The following is a 24,104-nucleotide window of genomic DNA, read 5'->3' on the forward strand; positions in this document are numbered from 1 at the left end:
AATGTTTACATTAAAACCTGTACATGAATGTTCATAGCAGCTTTATTCTTAGTTGCACCAAATTGGAAACCCAAGTGTCTTTCAGCTGGTGATAGATGAACTGGGTAGATGATGGTGGACTATGAAACATTAGAAAAGAATGAACTGCTGATCTTGGATGAATCTCAAATGCATATGCTAAGCGAGAGAAACCAGGCTCACAAAGATACATACTGTATGATTCCAATCACAGGACACAAGGCACAGTGACAGGCACAGAAAACAGATCAGTATTTGCCAGGGGTTGGGGGTAGAGGGAGAACTTGACCACAAAAACTATTCTGGGGAATGACCTAGCTGTTCTCTATCTTGATTGTGGTCCTTGTTACACAACTGTTTAGGTTCATCAAAGTGTGTATAACTTTACACCAAAAAAGGAGAATTTTACTGTAGGTAAATTATGACTTAAGCATAAGTGAAAAATCCTTTAGCATATCATGTTCTTCAATGACAGATTTGGAAAAAGTAGTCAATGTCCCTATAAATAATTAAACTTTACTTCCACGTAGAGGGGAGTCTACTTCCATAGTTTATACTCACTGGAAAGGAAAACAAATTAAGACCCTAGACTCAGAAAGGGCTGCTTTTAAACACATGGTAAACTGGGAAAGGTCAGTTTTCATTCCAATCCCAAAGAAAGGCAATGCTAAAGAATTCTCAAACTACTGCACAATTGCACTCATCTCACACGCTAGTAAAGTAATGCTCAAAATTCTCCAAGCCAGGCTTCAGCAATACGTGAACTGTGAACTTCCTGATGTTCAAGCTGGTTTTAGAAAAGGCAGAGGAACCAGAGATCAAATTGCCAACATCCGCTGGATCATGGAAAAAGCAAGAGAGTTCCAGAAAAACATCTATTTCTGCTTCATTGACTATGCCAAAGCCTTTGACTGTGTGGATCACAATAAACTGTGGAAAATTCTGAAAGAGATGGGAATGCCAGACCACCTGACCTGCCTCTTGAGAAACCTGTATGCAGGTCAGGAAGCAACAGTCAGAACTGGACATGGAACAACAGACTGGTTCCAAACGTCAAGGCTGTATATTGTCACCCTGCTTATTTAACTTATATGCAGAGTACGTCATGAGAAATGCTGGGCTGGAAGAAGCACAAGCTGGAATCAAGATTGCCGGGAGAAATATCAATAAGCTCAGATATGCAGATGACACCACCCTTATGGCAGAAAGTGAAGAGGTACTAAAAAGCCAATTGATGAAAGTGAAAGAGGAGAGTGAAAAAGTTGGCTTAAAGCTCAACATTCAGAAAACAAAGATCATGGCACCTGGTCCCATCACTTCATAGCAAACAGATGGGGAAACAGTGGAAACAGTGTCAGACTTTTTATTTTGGGGCTCCAAAATCACTGCAGATGGTGACTGCAGCCATGAAATTAAAAGACTCTTACTCCTTGGAAGGAAAGTTATGACCAACCTAGACAGCATATTCAAAAGCAGAGATATTACTTTGTCAACAAAGGTCCATCTAGTCAAGGCTATGGTTTTTCCAGTGGTCATGTATGGATGTGAGAGTTGGACTGTGAAGAAGGCTGAGCACCGAAGAATTGATGCTTTTGAACTGTGGTGTTGGAGAAGACTCTTGAGAGTCCCTTGGACTGCAAAGAGATCCAACCAGTCCATTCTAAAGGAGATCAGTCCTGGGTGTTCATTGGAAGGACTGATGCTAAAGCTGAAACTCCAATACTTTGGCCACCTTATGTGAAGAGTTGACTATTGGAAAAGATTCTGATGCTGGGAGGGATTGGGGGCAGGAGGAGAAGGGGATGACAGAGGATGAGATGTCTGGATGGCATCATCGACTCGATGTACATGAGTTTGAGTGAACTCCGGGAGTTGGTGATGGACAGGGAGGCCTGGCGTGCTGTGATTCATGGGGTCTCAAAGAGTCAGACACGACTGAGCGACTGAACTGAACTGAAACAATTTCCTACCTTCAACCTCTAAATTTTTTCATTTGAATACTTCAGTGTAGTTGTAAAAATATCCATGTTCAGGAGGTGTTTCTTCAGGTCCAAAACACCATTTAGCAAAGCACTGGGCCAGATGTTGGTCTTAGAAAGACCAATATGACTTGTTTATCCTTTCTGTGCTGTCCTGTTTTATTATTATTGTTGCTATTGTTGTTAGCAATTGAGACTCGGGTGGAATGCTAAGCACTGTATACATATTGCATCAGCGTATTTAATCTCCACAACTGTGAACTATTACTCTTCACCCTATGGAGTGGTTATATTCACCATTTTACCTATGAGGATACTGAGGAATTCATAGATAGGTCACCAGGCCTCTGGGCTCAGAGATAACGATTCACACGGGCCTGGTCTGACTTTAAAAACTTGTGATTGTGCTTCTCTGAATGAATTGCTTATAATTATTTTAAATGGCTTAAATATTTTATAAGTCATTCATTTAATGAATTAGTTAAACCTTCACTAAGTGCCCTCAATTATCTTCAAAGCTGGTAATGTTTCCTCCATGTCCTCACCAGAAAGTGAAGATTTAGTGAGGACAGAAAAGGGCCTGCGTGCAGGGAGGGGCTGATATGGCAACCTTGGTGCTTCAGCCTGATTTCTCAAGATGCCTCCTTCTCTGAAATGAGCAGCCTGATCCATGCAGGGTCCATTGAGTGTCTGCCTATGGTGGGGCTAAGGGTGTGTCGCCTGCTGGCTGGAATTGGCTGTCTCCAGGAGTCTTCCTGAGCCTAGGCATCACATGTTCTTCAGGGGACATGAGGCTTTCTCGGCAGCATGTTCCTCATTCTGGCCAGCCATCTCAGCTGGTGGCTTGTGACCCACCAGGCTAAAGGGCAAAGTTAATGCCTACTGTTATGGACTGGATATCTGTGCTCCCCAATTCATAAGCTAATGCCCTGACCTCTGACGTGATTACACTAGGAGGCGAGGCTTTGGGCCATCATTAAGTTTAAATGAGATCATGAGGGTGGGGACCCCATGATGAGTCTAGAGTCCTTATAAGAGAAAGAGGGACCAGAGCTTTCTCTCTGCCATGTGAGGCCGCAGAGAGAAGGCAGCCATCTGCAAGCCAGAAAGAAGACCCTCCCTGGGAACCAAAAGCTGCTGGCATGGTGAACTTGGACTTCCCAGCCCCTAGAACTATGAGAAATAAATGTCTGTTGTTATGGTATTCTGTTAAAGCAACTTCAGCAGACCAACCGACTACTATCCCCACATTTCTGAAGGGCAGGCCTTTGCTTTGACCTGAGGTATCAGGGTGACCCACGGGGTCCACAGAAAGGCAGACATTGGTGGGAAGAAAAATAATAAACTCAAGGGATCACAAGCCATATAAAAAAATGAGATGCACAGAAATGTCCTAAGTGGGGAGGTGGTTATCAGCTCAACAATAGATGGAGAGAACTTGTTGAATACATATTATTGCTAAGCAGTTTGCATGTATGCTCTCATTCTCACAACTGTACAGGAAGCTCTCATCCTTGTCTTCCTTTCCAGGTTACAGATAACAAAACTGAGGCTCAGAGAGGTAAGTAACTTGCCCAAGATCACAGGTCTGGTAAGTGATGGAGTTGCCATTGCAATCAAGCCCAACTCAAGATTTTGAGTCCTTAACACCAAGCCAGAGTATACAAGATCAGTAGCTTGGAATATAAAACTAAACCAAGACACACCTCCTGAACTAAAGAGGCCAGCCAGTGATCTGAGAACCACAGAAACAGAACAGGTAAGGAGCATATTCTGAATGCCTACTATCCACCAGGCACATCCTAGGTACTTTATATGTACCAGCTCCCTTAGTCCTCAGCACCGCCTTTGGAGGTAGGCATAATAGCACCAGGGCTTCCTAGGTGGCACTAGCGGTAAAGAACCAGCCTACCAATGCAGGAGACATGAGGTTCAATCCCTGGGTCTGGAAGATCCTCTGGAGAAGGGAAGGGCAACCCATTCCTGTAATCTTGCCTGGATAATCTCATGGACAGGGAAGACCAGCGGGCTACAGTCCATAGCGTCGCAGAGTCGGACACGACTGAAGCAACTTAGCACCCATGCATATTTCCACTACCATCTCTGTTTTACAGATGAGAAAACTGAGACCAAAGGATTCATTTACCAAATAAAATATAGGATGCCAGTTAAATTTCAATTGCAGATAAACAATGAATAATTTTTTAGAATAAGCATGTCCCAAATATTGTATGCCTATTTGTTGTTTATCTGCAATTGACTTAACTGGGTATCCTCTAGTGTTATTTGATAAATCTGGCAACTGGGCAGGGAGGGTAAGTAACTAGGAAGGTCTCAGAAGGAGAATGTAGTAAAGGCAATTTGACTTTAGTGATTACAACCTTTGTAAAGCCACACTGCCTCTTAGTGCCAGGTTGGAATTAGGGGGGACTCTGGTGTCAAGGAATCAGCTCAAGGCAGGTGACAAGCTCCCAGCTAACAGTGGAAGCAAGTTTGTCAGGAGCAGGCTCATCGAGTACAGGCTGCCTTCCCAGTAGCTGACTTGGCAACACAACCAGGTATTTGGGTAAGGAGACAGGAATGGGTTGTAGCTGGGGCTCTGCAGAAGATGGCCCCTGTTTCCAGTTCTGTTCTGCAGTTACTAGATGGCTCTTCTTGGGCAAGCTGTAAAAGGCCCCAAAGGCCCCAAAGGCCCAGGGTTCTCACCTGGACTCTCAGGTGTGTCTGTTTTGCATCCCTGTCTCTCAATCTGTGAGCTCCTTGTGGGCAGAGACTGGGTTTATCATGTAGGAGGCTATGAGCAGCATACAGCAGGGGCTCAAGAAATGCTTGAATTTTATAAGTTGGCCAACCCTGGAAGGAACTCTGGAAAAAAGCTAGCAGGCGTGTGAGAGTATGGAGAATCCTCATCTGTTGTCCTATGTCGAACGTTTTAACAATTTGTGAAAACAACTTGTTTGGTTTTAAAATCAAATTTTAAAAGTGTACATTTCTTTACTGCTTCTCAAGTCATTTTCTATTACCTCAGGCCCCTTCTGTGGTGTTGGGGAAGACTCTTGAGAGTCCCTTGGACTGCAAAGAGATCCAACCAGTCCATTCTAAAGGAGATCAGTCCTGGGTGTTCATTGGAAGGACTGATGCTAAAGCTGAAACTCCAATACTTTGGCCACCTCATGCGAAGAGTTGACTCATTGGAAAAGACTCTGATGCTGGGAGGGATTGGGGGCAGGAGGAGAAGGGGATGACAGAGGACGAAATGGTTGGATGGCATCACCGACTTGATGGACATGAGTTTGAGCAAGCTCCGGAGATGGTGAAGGACAGGGCAGCCTGGCATGTTGCAATCCATGGGGTTGCAAAGAGTTGGACACAACTGAGCAACTGAACCAACAACAATAGGCCCTCATTAGGAAAAAAAGTTGGTGAGGATTGACATTCTCAGCAACCACCCTTGAAAAAGCTCTTCTAGCATTTGTTCTCAAGGCATGTTTCTGAAACATGGGGGAGGGCTCAGGCAGCTGATAAAGCTATTTTTGGTCATTATCACATTTCCCTGTGATCACCACTGCTCTGAGGGTCTCACATTGTGACTTTGCTCACGCAGGAGGCTTACCCAGACAAGGTGTCAGCAAATCATCAGACGTTCTGTTCTTTCAAAGGCAGATAATGAACTTCCTGGCCAGTAAGAGGCCAGGGACCTCCCTGTAACTTTATCTCTCAAGGAACTCCAGAGGCAGCCACTTGTGCCACTGTCTTTGTTTCAAAGCCTGCTGCACAGTGCTAGACAGAGACTCTGTCTTGGTTTGTAAAAATGGTGAATATTCCACTGACAGCTCTAGCTGGAATTGTCTGCCTGGGAAACTGATATGAAACTAGCTTCCTCGTGTGAACTCAGTGTGAATTTGTCACTCACAGCCAAGAAGGACATGCCTCACAGAGTGTTTTCAAATCCACTCAGTCCATTATTTGCAACCCAGGCAGTGAATGGCAGGAAACATACAAGAGGAAAGGATAAGAAATCTGAAGATGCAGTGACACAACGCAAAAAAATAAATGTGCCTAATTTGATGACATTGACTTCACAAAGCATCAAGGCCATTTCTATATGAAATAATCAGATGGAAACAATTGAGTTTCTGTGTAACCCTACACCCACATTGTTTTTCTGATGCTCTTGAGATTTTGCACAAATCTGCTAAAGTTCATAGTAGGATAAAAAAGAACTGGGATGTTCAAATTGAAATATCCATTTCCTCTGAAATAGAATATTGGTTGTTCAAATGCGATTAAGTTTCAAGGTTAAAAATGTTTTTGTGCTTATCAGAAGAGACTCCCATACACAGTTTTGATAAGACTGTACAAGTTTTAATGAGGGAGAAGCAAGGTAACCCTGAGTAGAAACATCTTCCTGACATCAGGATGACATATATTTCCCCCGGGGAGAATTCCTGCCTTATTCCTAATTTTAGAAGATGAATCAGTTTTTTTCTGTGTGCTTTTCTTTGTTTTCTAAGTTTTCAGAGTTTATCATCGAATTATCTAATTTTGAATAAGGCACTATGAAAATAATTTAAAAGGTAACCCAGAGGTGTTGACTGTTAATGTCTTTGTCACTGGCACTGAGAAGGAAGTGGATTCAGCCCTTGCCTTGGAAAGAAGCCTGTTCCAGGGCTTGTACTTCCTCAAAAAGAAGGATGGACATATGTCAGTGGCTCTGAAATGGCCTTATCCTTTCAGCAATGTAAAGCAATAATCAAGATCTCACTTGTCATCACTGCAAAATGGGAGAGGTGAAATACACAGCCAAGTAGAGCATTTATCTCTTTCCTGAGCCAAAGGAAGGAAGCCTTTTGAGATGTTTGGTATGTTTGGAAGATGAAGATAAATGGGAGTGCCCTTCTGCCCCAATGAGAGAACAGCAGAAAAATGTCCTGACCTTGGTTTCCATATTTTGCTTCTCTGGCCTTGAGACCTATCACAAGGAAAGGCCTGAACATTCAAGGAAATCTGTGACTCCTTCTATCGTAGGTGCAAGTATTGCCACAATTTTGGTATAGCCAGTGTGATGCATGAAACCCACCAGAGATTTTGAATCCTGTTGACTGTTTTATGAATGCCTCACTGTTTAAAAGGAGCTCAGAGAAAGGCAGTCATTTTACTTGCTTTTCATGATCAGAGGTCTGTTTGACTCTGATTCTCTTGTTCATTCATTCATTAAATGTTTACACAAAGCTTTCTTTGTGTCATAGACTCTACTAAGTACTTTTGTCTATACTGAGGTTTTAAAATCCCTCTTAGAGTTTTGTAAGGTAGGACCCTCTACCCTCATTTGATAGCTACGGAGACTGTTGGAGAAGCAGCAAATCATTTGCCCAAATTAGCGATGAGGGGAATAGGTTCAAACCTCAAACTTCTGGTAGCAGGCCCTGGGTTCTTTTGCTCTCTGGGCTGTGGTCTGTTATTCACTAGACTGGATATGCTCACTTTCACTACTGCTTCTTAGACAAAGCCTTTTCTTGTCTACTATGTGTCTAATTAACTTAAGATCACATTAGTTTCTGTGGATTAGAAATAGAAAAGCAAATAAAAAATTCAATTTTATCAGGATGATTCTGTGAACTGGATGTGACCATGACCCTGTTTGGTGCTTAAAAGAAAGTTCATGACATATGGATATCTGGGTTAATTGCTTCAGTCTGATGTGGTCAACTCTTAGAACACAAACTGCCAACATGTTAAGGTGAAACAGAGCAGAATGGTTAACAGAGAAGGGCCAGGGTACCCTAAACCCCAAACCTTGAGCTTCCCAGGGTAAGGAGCATGATCCAGAAATTGACTGAGAGGGCTGAAGGGACCTACCAAACAGAAGAAAAATTAGATTGCTCAACACCACTAATTATCAGGAAAATGCACATCAAAACCACAATGACATGTCACCTCACACCTGCCACTATGGTTATCATCAAAAAGAACACAGCCAACAAATGTTGGAAGGATGTGGAAAAAAGGCAACCTTTGTACACTGTTGGTGGGAATGTAAATTGGCATAGCCACTGTGGAAAACATTTTGGAGGTTCCTCAAAAAACTAAAATTAAAACTACCATAGTGAAGTAGCTCGTAGTGTCTGACTCTTTGCGACCCCATGGACTGTAACCTGCCAGGCTCCTCCGTCCATGGGATTCTCCAGGCAAGAATACTGGAGTGGGTTGCCATTTCCTTCTCCAGGGGGATCTTCCCGACCCAGGGATTGAACTCGGGTCTCCCACATTGAAGGTAGATTCTTTACTGTCTGAGCCACCGGGGAACTACCATATCATCCAACAATTCCATTCCTGTGTATATATTTGAAATATTCATATCAGCATTTTATTTACAATTGCCAAGATAATATATTAAAGCAACCCAAGATTCCATCAACTGATGAGTGGATAAAGAAGATGTGGTATATATAATGGAATATGACTCAGTCATAAAAAAAGAATGAAATGTTGCCATTTGCAAATGGATAAACTTGGAGGGTATTATGCTAAGTGAAATAAGTCAGAGAAGGACAAATATTGTATGATGCTTATATATGGGGTTTAAAAATATAACAAACTAGTCAGTATAAGCAACCTCACAGATATAGAGAATGAAGTAGTGGTTACCTGTGGGAGAGAAGGAAGGGAGAGGGGCAAATATTGAAGTAGGAGATGAAGAGGTACAGACTATTTGGTGCAAAATAAGCTACAAGGATATGCTGCACAACACAGGGAACGTAGACAGTATTTTATAAGTGGAGTGTAAACTTTAAAAATTGTGAATCACTGTATTGTATACCTGTAACTTATATTATTATACGACTGTATACACTGTATTGTATACCGGTAACATATTATTATACAATAATTACAATTAATAAAACCATGGGAACAAATAAAAAATACTTGTAGAAAAAAGAGAAATTAGAAATATACTGGGAAGTCCTTTTTGTTTTTTTTAAGACAAATTCTGCTCCAGGCAGTGGGACAGAGTAGAAAGCGAGCAGACTTTGGTGACAGGCAGCCCTGAACTTGAAGTTGCTTCGTTTACTGACTCCAAAGAGAGAGGCAAGAGACAATCTTTAATAGTTCTCATAGGCAGGATGGGGATATGAAAGTGTGTCTTAAGAATTAAATCAGATTATATAGGCCAACTACTTCTCTAGTACCTAACGTCAGCAGTATTGAGTAAATTGAAATTATTTTTCATTTAATCACTAGTTAAAAAAACAGGCAATGTTATGCATATAATATGGGCTCAACTATTTACAAGCAATATGGGTCGGGGGTCGGGGGGAAGGAACAAGGAAATAAGCCAAAGTATTTATAGTTTTCTATGTGTGATAGAATACAAATCACTATTTTTTCCTCTTTATACCTTTCAAATTTTACAAGCTATGTACAATTTGCTCATGTTATTTTAATGAGAAAACACAAAGCAAAAGAGAACTAATCTCTCCCTTTAAGTAGATCCTTAAGATGTTTTCATTACATCTTAGAAGATAGAAAATGAATGGTAAATTCATGAATAAAAATGCCTGATTTTTACTATCCCTCCCTCTCCAAAAGGGATCTCATGTAATTAGCATATTGTTATCAGGGACTTAGTCACTGCTTGAGGGTCAACATCTTTAATCAAGATAAAAGTTCAGTTTCAGCTGAGGACTGTTATGTTTGACCAAAGGAGTTCAAACTACGCCACTGGCTCAGGTTTGGCCAGTGGTTCTTCTTACAATGGAGCCTGGTCATTACAGAGCTTGCTACTGCACCCTAAGACAAGTTTTTAGAAGAGTTAATTATTATTTTGGTTGCTAAACAATACCTACAGTTTTAGAGATACTGTAATCAAATGTCTTCTTAAAGAAAATTGTACTGAGATCATACTAGTCCAGCATTCTTACTCCCTTTCTATGGCTGCTGCTGTTGCTAAGTCTCTTCAGTCGTGTCCGACTCTGTGCGACCCCATAGATGGCATCCCACCAGGCTCCCCCATCCCTGGGATTCTCCAGGCAAGAACACTGGAGTGGGTTGCCATTTCCTTCTCCATTTCTATGGCTAGTAAAGTCTTTTATAAAAAATGAATATCCTTTTGATTGCCCCCTTTTCTTTGTAAAGGAATTGTCTTAAAGAGAGATCCCCAAAGAGAGAAAAGCAGATATCAGTATAAAAGCTGACAGGGCTGAAAAGGTTTTCCACATATGGATGGAAAAGGAACTTTCTAGAAAAAGATGCTAACATTCTCTTTCCTTCCTCTTGATTTCCTGTACAGTGAGACATTGAGAAGCAAATATCAAAGAAACATGCAGGCCACTTACCCATGCAGTCTGGGCCCCAGTGGCCTGGACAGCACTGAGGCTGGAGATAATCCCTCCTACAGATATGGCGGCATCCGGGGAGAAACAGGGAGTATGCTCTGACCTCAAAGGTGTACCTTGAAGGGAAAAAGTGGATGTTCACCCATGGTTACAGCAACTCAGTGAACTCTGGACAGCAAGATTGCCATAGATTTTAATTCAGGTCTTTACACTTGCCTATATTTTAAAATATGTAGATTGAACACATTTTGCTTCCTGGGTAAAAGAAACCTTAATCATGATTCATCTTTAATGTAAGAGCTGGATGAAAAAAATCAGGGAAGGATGAAATAAGGGTGAAATATCTAAAGTGTTAGAAATAAAGTTAACTGATAAAAGAAATGATATTAGGTTCTAGGCATATGTTAGATGTAGACTTCAGACTTGTCTCTGACCATCCTAGCAGACAGTGACAGAAGGGAAAATTCAAGCGTTACATGATACAGTATCTGTGGCTTCAAAATAAACTGATCATTTAGGACTTGTAAATTTTTTGCAGATGCTATAGATGGAAAATTTCCGTGAGAGGTGTTCTAAGGTAGGGAGCAATATTTGCCATGGTTTCCTTGAGAGAGAATCATGAGTTCCTTGGAACAGTCTTTGTACCAGCTGAGGAACAGATATTCTATGGAGGTTAAACACTTGTCTATTTACAGAGATCTTTGCATGGATGGCTTATTCCAGGACACGACTGCAATGTATCTAGAGCATTCTTCCATGACTGTCATTTCTTTTCATTAGGCCATTAAGAATAGTGTGATGCTGAGTTCAAGGTTGTATCCCTAAACCAGTCCCTGGAACACTGCTGATTAACTGCAGAGCTACTGGCTTTGTGGGCACTCGAGTTGGAGATAGTGTTGATTATTTCTTTGAAAGGCTGAACATACTGGCATGGACATTTCTTCACAAAGAAGGGGAAATGGAGAGCACAAAAGAAAATGAAATGTCCCCTCAAGAACCAGGCATGGCATAGAAAACAAACTTACGGTTACCAAAGGGGAAAGTGCAGGGGTGGGTAGGGGGTGGTAAATTAGGAGGGATTAACAGATATGCACTATTATATATAAAAGAGATAAACAACAAGGACCTACTGTATAGCACAGGGAACTATATTTGGTATCTTGTCATAAACTATAAAGAAAAAGAATACATGTATATAACTGAATCACTTTGCTGTCTACATGAAATTAACACTGTAGATCAGCTATATTTCAATTAAAATTTTATATTAAAAAACCAGCCTTGGATTTGTTTCAGCATAAATGTCCCCAGTTCTAAAATAGATAGATAAAATCTATCTAAAATCTATGCTATCTATCTAAAATAGATAGCATGCATGCAATAATCATATTCTTTGTGTTTGTGGGAAGGGGAAGAAGTGGAGGGGGGGGCACATAACCAAGTGCCCGCTTTGGTCGTGAAGAGTACAGTATAAAGAGTGTTCTAAGTCCCCCTATAATTTTACCCTTGAGCCCCAAATCTTTCTGATGTACTTTCTCAGAGAATCTGGTTGCAAATGTGTGCCCACTTTAGTAACTGAGTGGTCAACTGCTGCACATCCTTGCTAATACCAGGCCAGTTAATGCTGGGAAACCTCTATTAAAAATGATGACTTGGGGTTTTAGAATATAGTACAGTTAACTGCATTAGGGCTTCCCGGGTGGCACTAGTGCTAACGAGTCCGCCTGCCAATGCAAAAGACTTAAGAGATTTGGGTTTGATCGCTGGGTTGGGAAGATCCCCGAAGGAGGGCATGACAACCTCCAGTATTCTTGCCTGGAGAATCGCATGGACAGAGGAGCCTGGGGGCCTACAGTCCATGGGCTCACAAAGAGTCGGACATGACTAAAGTGACTTAGCATGTAGTGATACACATTTGCATTAAGCAAACGTGAATTTAAAATAGTATAACAGAGTTAATTGTTTCATTTTATACAAAATTTTTCCAGTCCCTCACCCCTGAATTAAAAGCAAACTTGTTGAATAGTTTAATTTTTAAATTAGGAGACTGAGTAAATTAAATTTGTGTTTGCATTTGAGCTGCCTGGATGCATTCATGAGCTGGTCATCCTTTGTAAGGATTAAATTTGAATTATGAGAGTTTTGAGGTCAAAAAGAGGTCTTCAAGAATGCAACACTCACCTAAAATGAAACAAATCTGTCTCCCTTCTCCAGGTTCCATAGTATCAGGATGCAGAGCTGGTTAGTAAGATGACTATCGGACCCAAAACCTTTAAAAATTAATTTTAATTGGAGTATAGTTGCTTTACAATGTTGTATTAGTTTCAAAGGAAGACCCAAGGCTTTTAACATGCTCTGACTAGAACTCTTTCCAGAGGAAACAAACCCCAGATGTTCAAAATAAAGAAGGGCAAGATGAGAGGAGAATATTTCTGTGCAATGCAATGTAGTCAATTTTGTATGAAAATGTGAATCGTGATATAATTTTTAGGCTCACGGTCATAGTTGTGAGTTGCTGAAGTTTGGGCTCAGTATAACCTTAGAACAAGAAAAAATCATGGAAATGCTTTGTAGTTTTAAGTCGGGAAGTTTCCATTTGGATCACAATCCCTTAATTTCCAAGACTCCAGCACATTATCTCATGATGAGTACCTGCAATCTCGTATTCCCACAGTGCCGTTGGTAATCTTGGTGTAACCATCTGGGCACTTTATTCCAAAGCTGACTGAGCAGGACTGGCACTCAGTTCTAATTGTAAGGAGAGACTTCTTATCACATCTTTTTCCCTGTGAAAACACAAAAAAAGAAAAAAAAAAATCAAATCCCACTAGCAGAGCCTGGATTGGCCAATCTCCTCCATTAGCTTCATGTAAACGAAATGACAGGGAAGACAATGAGGTTGATAGGTCTTTCCATCAGATATGAAAGGAGTGTTGGGATCAACAGGATCAGTGTCTGCTATGGGAAGCTGCTGCTGGTACCATGCCTCTGCCATCATGGGTCTCAAGTCTGGAGTCTGGCAAAACAGGGCAATGTCACTATTGACATGTATTCAAATGGGAAACTGAAAGTATACCACAGGGTACACTTTTCAGATGGGAAACTGTAAGCGGGTTCTTCAAGGTCAATTGTTCATCGATCAACAGGTCTGAAGAATATTCTTTCAGCATTGATTCCATAGGGATAATGTGGTACAGGTGCTAAATTAAGCATACAGTTCCCACTCCAAAGATGTTTACAATCTTGTTACAATCCAGCTAGGATGTGGGCTCCATGAGGGTGGTAATCTTTATCTATCTTGTCCTCTGCTGTACTCTGAACACTTGGACCAGTGTCTAGCACACAGTAGAGTTTAGTAATGATTTGTTTATTGAGTGAATGACTTGTGGGAAATCACCAAGACACACCATAAATGGTCATTTGGCAACAGCAGGTGGCAAAGAATTCACTGCTAAAGCGAACGATGCAGACACACTTTGGCCTTGTCTTCAGGGTCCCTCATCCATGATTCTGGTACTGATCTTCCATGGATCTCCCCCTTTTTCTCAAGTTTCCTTCATCTCCCCATCAAACATAAGCAGCAGTTTTGTACAATGAAGAAAGATTGAACTTGGGACTCAAAAGACCTAAGATTGGAATCAAGCTCTGTATCTTGCTAAATATACAGTCTCAGATGAACTCCTTATTCTTTGCCATCATCTGTAAAGGGGGGATATTGATAACCACTGTACAGGTTATTGAGACCTCTGAGTGGTATAACACGTGCAAATCACCTGGCCAGCATCTGGAATGTCACAGGCCATAAATGTCAGTTCCTGTGATGCTTTTTTTTTTTTTGGCCACAGCATACAGCATTCAATGATGTCCGTTCTCTGATCAGGGTCTGAACCCATGCCTCCTGCATTGGAGGCTTCCCAGGTGGCCCAGTTCAGTGGCAAAGAATACACCTGATAATACAGGAGACACGGGTCCGATCCCTAGATCAGGAAGATCCCCTGGATCCCTAGATCAGGAAGATCCCCTGGAGTAGGAAACGGCACCCCACTCCAGTGATCTTGCCTGGAAAATCCCATGGACAGAGGAGCCTGGCAGGCTACAGTCCATGGGGTCGCAAAAAGTCAGACATGACTGAGCAGGCACACCTGCACACAAACGCAGTCTTAACCATGGACCACCAGGGGAGTCCTGCTGCTTCTCTGTTCTGACTTCTGTGTTTGGCCTGTTGCCTGTACTGATCAGAGTGTTCTTTCCGCTTCCCTTGGTGACCCAAACCTTGTCTCCTTTAATACCCTGTCACCATGTCCACAACCACACTCATCTTTCTTCTCTCAACTCCTCCTCTCTCTATGGCTGGTCAGTGAAGAATGTTTTGTGGTCTCTCTGTTAGAAAGACCCTTGCAGGAAAGGACCACTTTCTCCTATTTCTTTGTCATCCCTTGGGTCTGGCACTAGGTTAGTGGTGGTGGGAACATCCTAGCTACTTCTAAGTTCACTGAAATATGTGAGGGCTGCATAAGAAGAAAGCTTACATTTACAGGGAAATTTATGGTCATGCAAGCTTCCAAAGGCATCATCTTATTTGATCTCAACCACTGTAGAGATAAGTAAAGGAGGTATCATTATCCTCACTTTAGTGGAGAGAAAACTGAGGTGGGGGAGGTTCAGTGACTCAGCCAAGGTCACACTGTCAGTGATTTTGATTCCTTGATCAGCCATTGCTCTTCCCTACACACTATAGTGGCATATAGGAAACAAACATCTGTTTTTACTGGCAGGTTTCATTTGGTGATCATTATGAACCAAAATAGCACTGGAATGTTCTTTGTCGACTAATAAAAGCCACTCTTAGATATTGCTTGAATTCTTTCCCTTTAATGGTTAGGGCACATCTACATTTTTTAAACAGGATTTTCTTTACATTAGAGTTTACCATTTAGATAAGTATATGGGGTGACATTACTTTGTCTTTTCTATCTTAGCAAGCCAGAGTTAATAGTCTTTTCAAGAAATCCCTTGACCGTCAAATGATTCAAGTGGAAAGGCTCATTATTTCTCTCATATGGTCCCATCTGAAGAGTAAACTCAGCTACTATCATTTGTGGAGCAATGTCAAGGGAGAAACTGAAGCTTAGAGGGACTAAGTAACACACTCAGGGTTCAACAGCTAGTAAGCCATGGAGCATAGAGAGTGAAAAAGGAGTGAAAGTGTTAGTCACTCAGTTGTATCTCTTTGCGACCTCATGGACTGTAGTCCACCAGGTTCCTCTGTCCATGAAATTCTCCAGGCAAGAAAACTGGAGTTGGTTGCCATGCCCTTCTCCAGGGGATCTTCCTGACCCAGGGATTGAACCCAGGTCTCCTGCATTGCAAGCAGATTCTTTACCATCTGAACCACTACAGAAGCCCAGTCACTTGTCCTCAAATAGCTGTTAGTTCAATCTTGATTTAACAAGAAAGCCCCAGTTCAGTCTTGCCCCTACCTAACCTCCGAGCTGGAGCACTTAACCCATATGCCATATTCCAACATTTTAGTGAAAAGCATTATCAGAGTATAGTCAGCTGGAGTAAAATTGGTATTGATAAAGTTTGCCTGGCACGAGGAGGAACAATGGGGATTTGGGGATTAGCAGGGGCAAACTATTATCTGTGGGATGGTATGCAACAAGGTCCTACTGTATAACACAGTGAACTATACAATATCCCATGACAAACCATAATGAAAAAATATGAAAAAAATAGATATGTATAGCTGAGTCATTTTGCTGTACAGAAGAAATTAACACATTATGGTAAACCAGTTATACTTCAATTAAAAAAAAATTGCCTGTCACAAAACAGACTCACAGACATAGAGAACAGAATTGTAGTTGCTAAGGGGGTGGGGGGGATATGGGAGGGGTGTATTGGGAGTTTGGGATCAGCAGATGTAGACTAGTATACAGAGAATGGATAAACTACAATGTCTTATTGCATGGCACAGGATATACTCAATATCCTGTGATAAACCATCATGGAAAAGAATATGAAAGAAGACTATATATATATGTGTGTGTGTGTGTGTATATAAAGACATTGCCTGGCCCAGATGCAGAGTCATGTTTATGTTTTATTAGTCATAAAGCAGAAATCCTAACTTGTGAAATGCATTTTAAATAAGTCACTTAGATCATCTCTCACATACACTCCTATATTTTTCTGGCTGCACAGCTTATGTTATCTTGTTTCCTGACCAGGGATCAAACCAATGGCCCCTGCAGCAGAGTGCTAACTTCTGGACTGCTGGTCCCTCACATACCCTCCTCTAGCCTAGACTTGCTGCAAAGCTGGTTCTGAACCTGCTCTATGATGACAACTCACGTGTCATCACAGGCAGGCGTGCTGGTGTCCTTCATCAGGCCATTGATTCCACTACCCTGGGTCCTTTGACTACAACTCACGGTAGGTAGATGGATGGATTCCCGGCATTTTGGTGACCTTGTGTTTCTCAATCAGTTATGACCTGACCTGGAGTTCCCCAGAGCTCCTCTCTACTCATCTCTCTACAGTCATTGTTATTTTCAACATTCAGAATGATGCAATGGGAGGGATTCATTAAAACAAACAAACAGAAAAGATAGCAAAATCCACAATGGAGAGAGGAATTTTAGGGCTAAAATCAGAGATCCCAGCGATCGCATTTTAGCACAGAATAGACCCAACTGGCTTAGTACCTCTTCAGACAGATGGATCCTTGTTAGCATCTTATTCTCCATAAGCTTTTAATTTTGTGAAGCCCAGAGAGTACACTTTACTCACGACCACATAGGAAAGCAAAAGGTTTTAAACACAATCATGAACTTTTAAAACTTTTAAAAAACATAAGTTTCATCTTACCTGTTCTGCAGTTTCAGACAGGGAGCAGAGATTTTGTACCACCAATCCAAGAAAGAAAAGTATTACACTTTGTAGCATGGTGAGGAAATATTCGCTTCTTCACGTCAGGCAACTGTCAGGACTGTGTAGCTACTTAAATTTAGTTTGATGAACGCCCAGTGAATTCTTTCTCATTTCAGTGTTTGCTTTTAAATCTTTTCCTCTCCTTTTTTTCCTGGATTGTAACAGATGATATGTGAGAGCTGCCTCTAGACAGGAAAAATGGCCAATCTAGGGGTCGTGGTGAAATCGGCCACTCTTAACTGTATACATGTCCTGGCTCAATGACAGGATATCCTGAAGGGGCCGAGGCAGAGACATGATCTGGAATTTTTGTGCCTTGTGAAACTCCCAAGAAAAAGCTCCTGCCTCCCACTGCTCTGCCCATCCCCCTCTGGTTCTGCCTACTGCTGACCTCAGGCCCTGCCAACATGAACACAACCACACCATGGAAAACTGCAAGCCTCTCTCTCTGAATGCAAAGGTCCGAGCTTGTCATCAGGCAGTATTTATGGGGGTACCCATAAATGGGCACAATTCCAGGTGTGGAGGGGATGTTGCAGAAGGCTGGTCCTTGACTTAGGTGATGGTGGTGGAAAACTCTATCACAAAGAAATGTCTCGTTTAAGATGCCATTGGTTGAGTTTTTGACTCATCCTTTGGCCTCTTCCAGGTCACTTTAGCAGCAAATAACTGAGTCTACAGGTCTCATCTTATGCTTCAAGGCCTAGGTCTAATGTCACCTCTTCCAGGAAGGCTTCTGTCCTGCTCCTCTAATATTCATCTTGGAGGTCCTCCCAGCATTTTGCACATCATGCTATGAAAGCCCAGTCACCTCCATCCACAATTCACTGTCTGTCTCCTGTGACCAATTATTAATTTCTTGAGGAGCAGGCCTAGCCTTTAACTTCTGTAACTCCAGCAGCATAGAGCAGAGATCTGTATTTGAAAATAAGAAAAACAACTCTAGCCAACATTTGTTGAAGACTAACTATGTACTACTCACTCTGCTAGACTTCTCCATGGATTAACCCATTTAATCCTCACAGTTCTTGGTGAAATAGAATTGTTCTCCCCATTTTACAGATGAGGTAACTGAGGCAGAGAGGTTAGGTAACAACTTTTCCAAAGTCACACAGCAAGTAGGTGAGGATCTAGTTTTCAAACTGGGTGACTCCAGAGCTCGTACTATTAACCACTATCCTCAACTTCCCAAAACAATACTTTACACATAAATAGCAAGTGGTGCTCCAGTCTCATTGACATGATGGAAAAATGTCAGACCTAGCACCACAAAGGATAAAGTCTGGGCTAATCAACTCTTGAGAGGCCCTTGGACAGCAAGGAGATCAAACTAGTCAATCCTAAAGGAAATCAACCCTGAATATTCATTAGAAGGGCTGAAGCTGAAGCCCTAATACTTTGGCCACCTGACGGAAGAGCTGACTCATTGGAAAAGACCTTAATCCTGGGAGGGATTGAGGGAAGGAGGAGAAAGGGGTGACAGTGAATGAGATGGCTGGATAGCATCACTGACTCAGTGGATATGAGTTTGAGCAAACTCTGGGAGATAATGAAGGACAGGGAAGCCTGGAATGCTGCAGCCCATGGGGTCGTAGAGAGCTGGACATGACTGAGTGACTGAAAAACAACAATCACCAAAACAGGCTTAGGGTGTATATCATGACACTGAGTTAACTGGGAGACTCACAGTTAAATACTACTATTTGTTAAATAATCCTAACTCTACAAAATCTTTCCCTCTGGATGTTTGAAACATTATATTCTATTGATCAGTAATCCAAGAAACTTCTGGTACAGATAAGCCCTTCAGAGGCTAACCCAGAGGTCTGAATGAGAAGACACCAGATGAGGAAGTCCTCACAATCCTTTGGTTCAATATATTTCAACCTCATTTAGAATCTACAAAGCTTTGTAGATGATTCCACTTGCATGGGTGATAGCTGCTTAACAATGGACTATTATTGTGTAAAGTCAATGAAATTGAGGTTAACCTGTTAACAGAGCTATGTTACCTTAACTAATACTTGAGAGGAAGAAGTTGAAAGCATTTTTTTCTGATTCTTTTCTCTCTGAAGAACATGGATTAGTGTCTGTGCCTAGGAATGCGTTGGATTCCTGTGTGTGTGTGTGTGGGGGGATGAACCCTTATTTGCATTTCCTAAATGGTTGTGGACGGAGAAGGTGATGGCACCCCACTCCAGTACTCTTGCCTGGAAAATCCCATTGACAGAGGAGCCTGGTAGGCTGCAGTCCATGGGGTGGCAAAGAGTCAGACACTACTCAGCAACTTCCCTTTCACTTTTCACTTTCATGCATTGGAGAAGGAAATGACAACCCACTCCAGTGTTCTTGCCTAGAGAATCCCAGGGATGGGGGAGCCTGGTGGCTACTGTCTATGGGGTCACACAGAGTCAGACATGACTGAGGTGACTTAGCAGCAGCAGCAGCAAATGGTTGTGGAAGATGCTTCAGGGGGTTATAGAGAAGAATTCTATTAGATAATTTGGAACATCCTGCCTCTGCTGTACCTTTCTTATGGACTGACCATGCTCATTAGCTCATTCAAGTTTCTGAGAAATCTTTCAGTAAAACATAAGGTAATAAAACCAAACAGTTTCACTTTGCTGAAAGCAGTATTTTCTAAAAGTTTTAGACCAAGAGAGCTTTCTCGCTTTGCAAACTAACCTTCTCACCTCCAGGTCTACATTCTATTATACATATATATATATATATTTTTAAGGGAGATACTATCCTAGACTTTAGCAGGTTGAATATGCCATCTTTAAATAATTCAACATTAAGGTTTAGAAATTAGCTTGCCAGTGGCCATGGGGATTCTGCAGTCTAGGACCTGTTCACACTTTATTAATTGCATCAGAAACATTTCTAAATACCTGGCTTTGATTAGCAGTTGAATAGATTTATTAATTTTATTTCTGTTAGGCTCATTTGATTGCTGTGAAAAAAGGTTAAAGTTATTTCAAATCTCTACCACTGCATCTGCAATACACATGCAATGAACAAGAGCTTAAAATGGTGCAGTGTTCAGCCATTCTTAGTATTACTGTATTATTAAAATCTGCTGATGTCATAGATGACTGCTGCACAAATCTCTGCCCTTAGGTGAGGTGCTGAGCCATTTTTAATATTATTGTATTATTAAAATCTGATGTCATAGATGACTTCTACACACATCTCTACCCTTAGCCCAGCAGAGCTGTGAGGTGGCTCTGAATTTCCTCTGTCCTGAGTTGACCCAGTTCTGCTGACCTCTGTGTGCCTCATGGGGTGGGATGTCATTTTCACTATAGTGGACCCTGTTCCTTTTTGCTGATTGTTATAAATTGTCTCTAGCCATTCACGGTTGTTTTCAGATGAGGATTTTTAATCAACAGTACTTCACAGGCAGTTTGTTCCCTCCAATATCCGCTACTGGGATGTTGGCAGTTATTCAAGGCCTGGGAATGGCTTTCTTCTTCTGTGCTCTTCTGCTTCCTCCTCATGTCCCCCTTGACTGGCACTCACCTCCTTACCAGTGCCCCCCACCCCCGCGACCCCTGTGATCTGCCCTCAGTGGTGACAACAGGAGGGGTGGTCATTTCCTCATGAGAGAGAGGGTTAATTTCCTGATTGGAATCTGGAGATTGTTCCATATTGGTAAAGGCAAGAGAGGGGCGGGGACACGTCCTGGGTTACATCGTGGAGTACCCCCTATGGCTGCAGGATTCTGGATTGTTAGTGCCCCTTTCTCTACATCATGCTACTTATTCAGATTTAGTCCCTGGTCACTTTGACGAGGTTTCCCTGGTAGCTCAGAGGTAAAGAATCTGCCTGCAATGCAACAGTCTTGGGTTCGATCCCTGGGTGGGGAAGATCCCCAGGAGAAGGGAATGGCAACCCACTCCAGTTTCCTTCCCTGAAGACTCCCATGAACAGAGGAGCCTGGCAGTCTATAGTCGATGGGGTCACAAAGAGTTGGACGCGACTTAGTGGTTAATGGCTTCCTGGATAGCTCAAATGGTAAAAAATCTGCCTGCAATCAGGGAAACCTGGATTCGATTCCTGAGTCGGGATGATCCCCTGGAGAAGGGCATGGCAGCCCACTCCAGTATTCTTGCCTGGAGAATTCCATGGACAGAGGAGCCTGATGGGCTCCAGTGCATGGGGTCAGAAAGAGTTGGACATGACCGAGTGACTAAGGGTCAAGGCAGTAGCAGTCTTGTGAATGAGTGAGTGAAGACGCTCATTCGTGTCCGACTCCTTGCCACCCCATGGACTGTAGCCTGCCAGGCTCCTCCGTCCATGGGATTTTCAGGCAAGAATACTGGAGTGGGTTGCCATTTCCTTCTCCAGGGGATCTTCCCCACCCAGAGATAGAACCTGGGTCTCCCACATTGCAGGCAGACTCCCTACTGTCTAAGCCACCAGTGAAGAACTAACTTCCCTGGTGACTAACACTAGTGACTAAACCACCACCACTTCAACTAATAAAATGTTTCACATGTGCTTTGAGCAGCCTTCCAAGAAGGGAGAATTATCATCCTCACCATGACCATCACAAACACACGCATAAACTTTTACACATGCCAGACACTCATTTTTTAACTCACTTGGGCTTCCCAGGTGGTGCTAGTGGTAAAGAATCCCCCTGTCAGTGCAGGAGATGCAGGTTTGATCCCTCGATCAGGAAAGTCCCCTGGACAAGAGCATGGCAGCCCACTCCAATATTCTTGCCTGGAGACTCCCATGGCCAGAGGAGCCTGGTGGGCTACAGTTCATGGGGTCACAAAGAGTCGGACCCAATGGAAGTGACTTAACACACACACACGCACATCCCTCTTTTGCAGATGAGACTGAGGCAGACAGAGGTTAACTCACTTGTCCAAGGTCAGAAGACTATGAGTGACGGAGTGGCAGAGGAATGAAGGCAGTGTGAAGCCCCAGGTAGACGCTGAGCCACCATCCACAGGTCCTGCTTTGGATCTTGAATCTTGAACAAGGTGCTTCTGGACTTTTTGAAGTGGCCAACAGAGTTTTCTTCCGAAGTAGAAAAAACCTAATCATTTATTGGGAAATCAACTGTATCTTTTGCTTTGCAGGGGAATAAAAAAGGTCAGAAATTGAGCTGTAAGGTGAGTTTTCTGGTCAAGATTTATTTTTCATTCTCTCTGCAGTTTTTGCTAGACTGAGGAAGAAAAAGAACTCAGAACGGTGGCTACCTGTTGGTCTCTCTTGAGCAGCTATCTAGAAAATGGAAAAAGTTGCTTTACATAGCTTCAACATCTCCAAGAACTCCTAGAATTTTTCCAAATGGTGCTTTGGGAAATAAAAATGTAGAAACGGGAAAACAAGACTACATTCCTGAAACCTTTCAGCATGAGAAACTTGTTACTGAGTCACGTTTGTTAGCCAAAACGCTGGTGCTGAGGTTTTTCAGCAAACAGGAGGGTTTATTCAACAGGGTGCCGAAAGAGGAAACTGGAGAAGAAATCCCAAATCTGCACTCCCAAAGGCAACAGGCTGGGGTTATTTATGGGATAATGAATAACGGAGCAGGGTGGTCCACGGCATAGGGAGCATGGAGAGAGGTGATTGGAAGGTGTGGTAATTGACATTCAGCTCAGGTGTAACTAGGCTACTGGCATCTGCAAGTTTAAAAGGTCAGTAGGCGGACCGCGCGTGCCCAGTTGGCGGGTTGGTGGTCCAAACTGGTCTTAACCAGCTCAATTAGAACTGGACGCCCATGACTTCAAGTTGCTGGAAAAGAATCTGGTAGAACCGTAAACTCCTTGGAGGACTTGTGAGTTTTGTAGCAACAATGAAAACGATCTTAATTAGTGAAGGCAGATTACAGGTGAAATGGATTTAACCCACAATTTCAGAATCAGGGAGAACTCTCTGGAAACGCTGCTCATCTCTACTCAGACCCTTCCAAGCCTAACATGAACGTTGATGAAATTTAAATTTTGGCCAAGGTGGAACAAACAGAATGAACAAAACAGACTTTCAAAATCGCAGTTTGTAATTTTAAGCAGTATTAAATGTAGTCTCCCAGGAGAAGAGAGAACTAGCTTGTGCCGTAGCTTGAGGATTTTATGTCGAGCAGGCATTTTCAGTGGAATCCATTTTTTAAAATAGGAATAGCTTGCTGATGATTATCCTGGATATTCTTCCTGTGTACTCATTGGGTAGAATTCTTGTCATCTGAAATATCTTGGCTGGAGCATAAAATCTTTGCTTCTCTCCTTCACATCTTACTCAGTTCATTTCAGTCACTCAGTTGTGTCCGACTCTGCGACCCAATGGACTGCTACACGCTAGGCCTCCCTGTCCATCACTAACTCCTGGAGTTTACTCAAATTCATGTTCATTGAGTCAGTGATGCCCTCCAACCATCTTATCCTCTGTTGTCCCCTTCTCCTCCTACCTTCAATCTTTCCCAGCATCAGGGTCTTTTCAAATGAGTCAGTTCTTCCCATCAGGTGGCCAAAATATTGGAGTTTCAGCTTCAGCATCAGTCCTTCCAATGAATATTCAAGGCTGATTTCCTTTAGGATGGACTGGTTGGATCTCTTTGCAGTCCAAGGTACTCTCAAGAGTCTTCTCCAACACCACAGTTCAGAAGTATTGAATTCAGCGCTCAGCTTTCTTTATAGTACAACTCTCACATCCATACATGACCATTTGAAAAACCATAGCTTTGTCTAGAGGGAACTTTGTTGTTAAAGTAATGTCTCAGCTTTATCTTATAGTAACATTGAAACAATTCAACAGCTATTTATATTCTAGATATAGCAATTACTAAAAAGAAACGCACATTCTTTCTGTTTGTTTT

General features: G+C 42.3%; 1 protein-coding gene across 1 annotated transcript in view; it reads right to left on the minus strand.

Moving 5' to 3' along the window:
- STAB2 (stabilin 2) overlaps positions 1 to 17,568 on the minus strand; it is a 167,785-nt gene extending 150,217 nt beyond the window's left edge. Inside the window, exons 1-3 of the mRNA XM_040234847.1 lie at positions 17,207 to 17,568; positions 12,986 to 13,119; positions 10,334 to 10,449 (exon numbers count right to left, since the gene is read on the minus strand). Coding sequence (XP_040090781.1) covers positions 10,334 to 10,449; positions 12,986 to 13,119; positions 17,207 to 17,284 — 328 coding nt within the window. The 5' untranslated portion in view covers positions 17,285 to 17,568. The remainder of the gene's footprint in view (positions 1 to 10,333; positions 10,450 to 12,985; positions 13,120 to 17,206) is intronic.
- Positions 17,569 to 24,104: the final 6,536 nt, after the last annotated feature.

Source organism: Oryx dammah, unplaced genomic scaffold (assembly GCF_014754425.2).
Source record: "Oryx dammah isolate SB20612 unplaced genomic scaffold, SCBI_Odam_1.1 HiC_scaffold_29, whole genome shotgun sequence".
In the NCBI taxonomy this organism is placed as follows: domain Eukaryota; kingdom Metazoa; phylum Chordata; class Mammalia; order Artiodactyla; family Bovidae; genus Oryx; species Oryx dammah.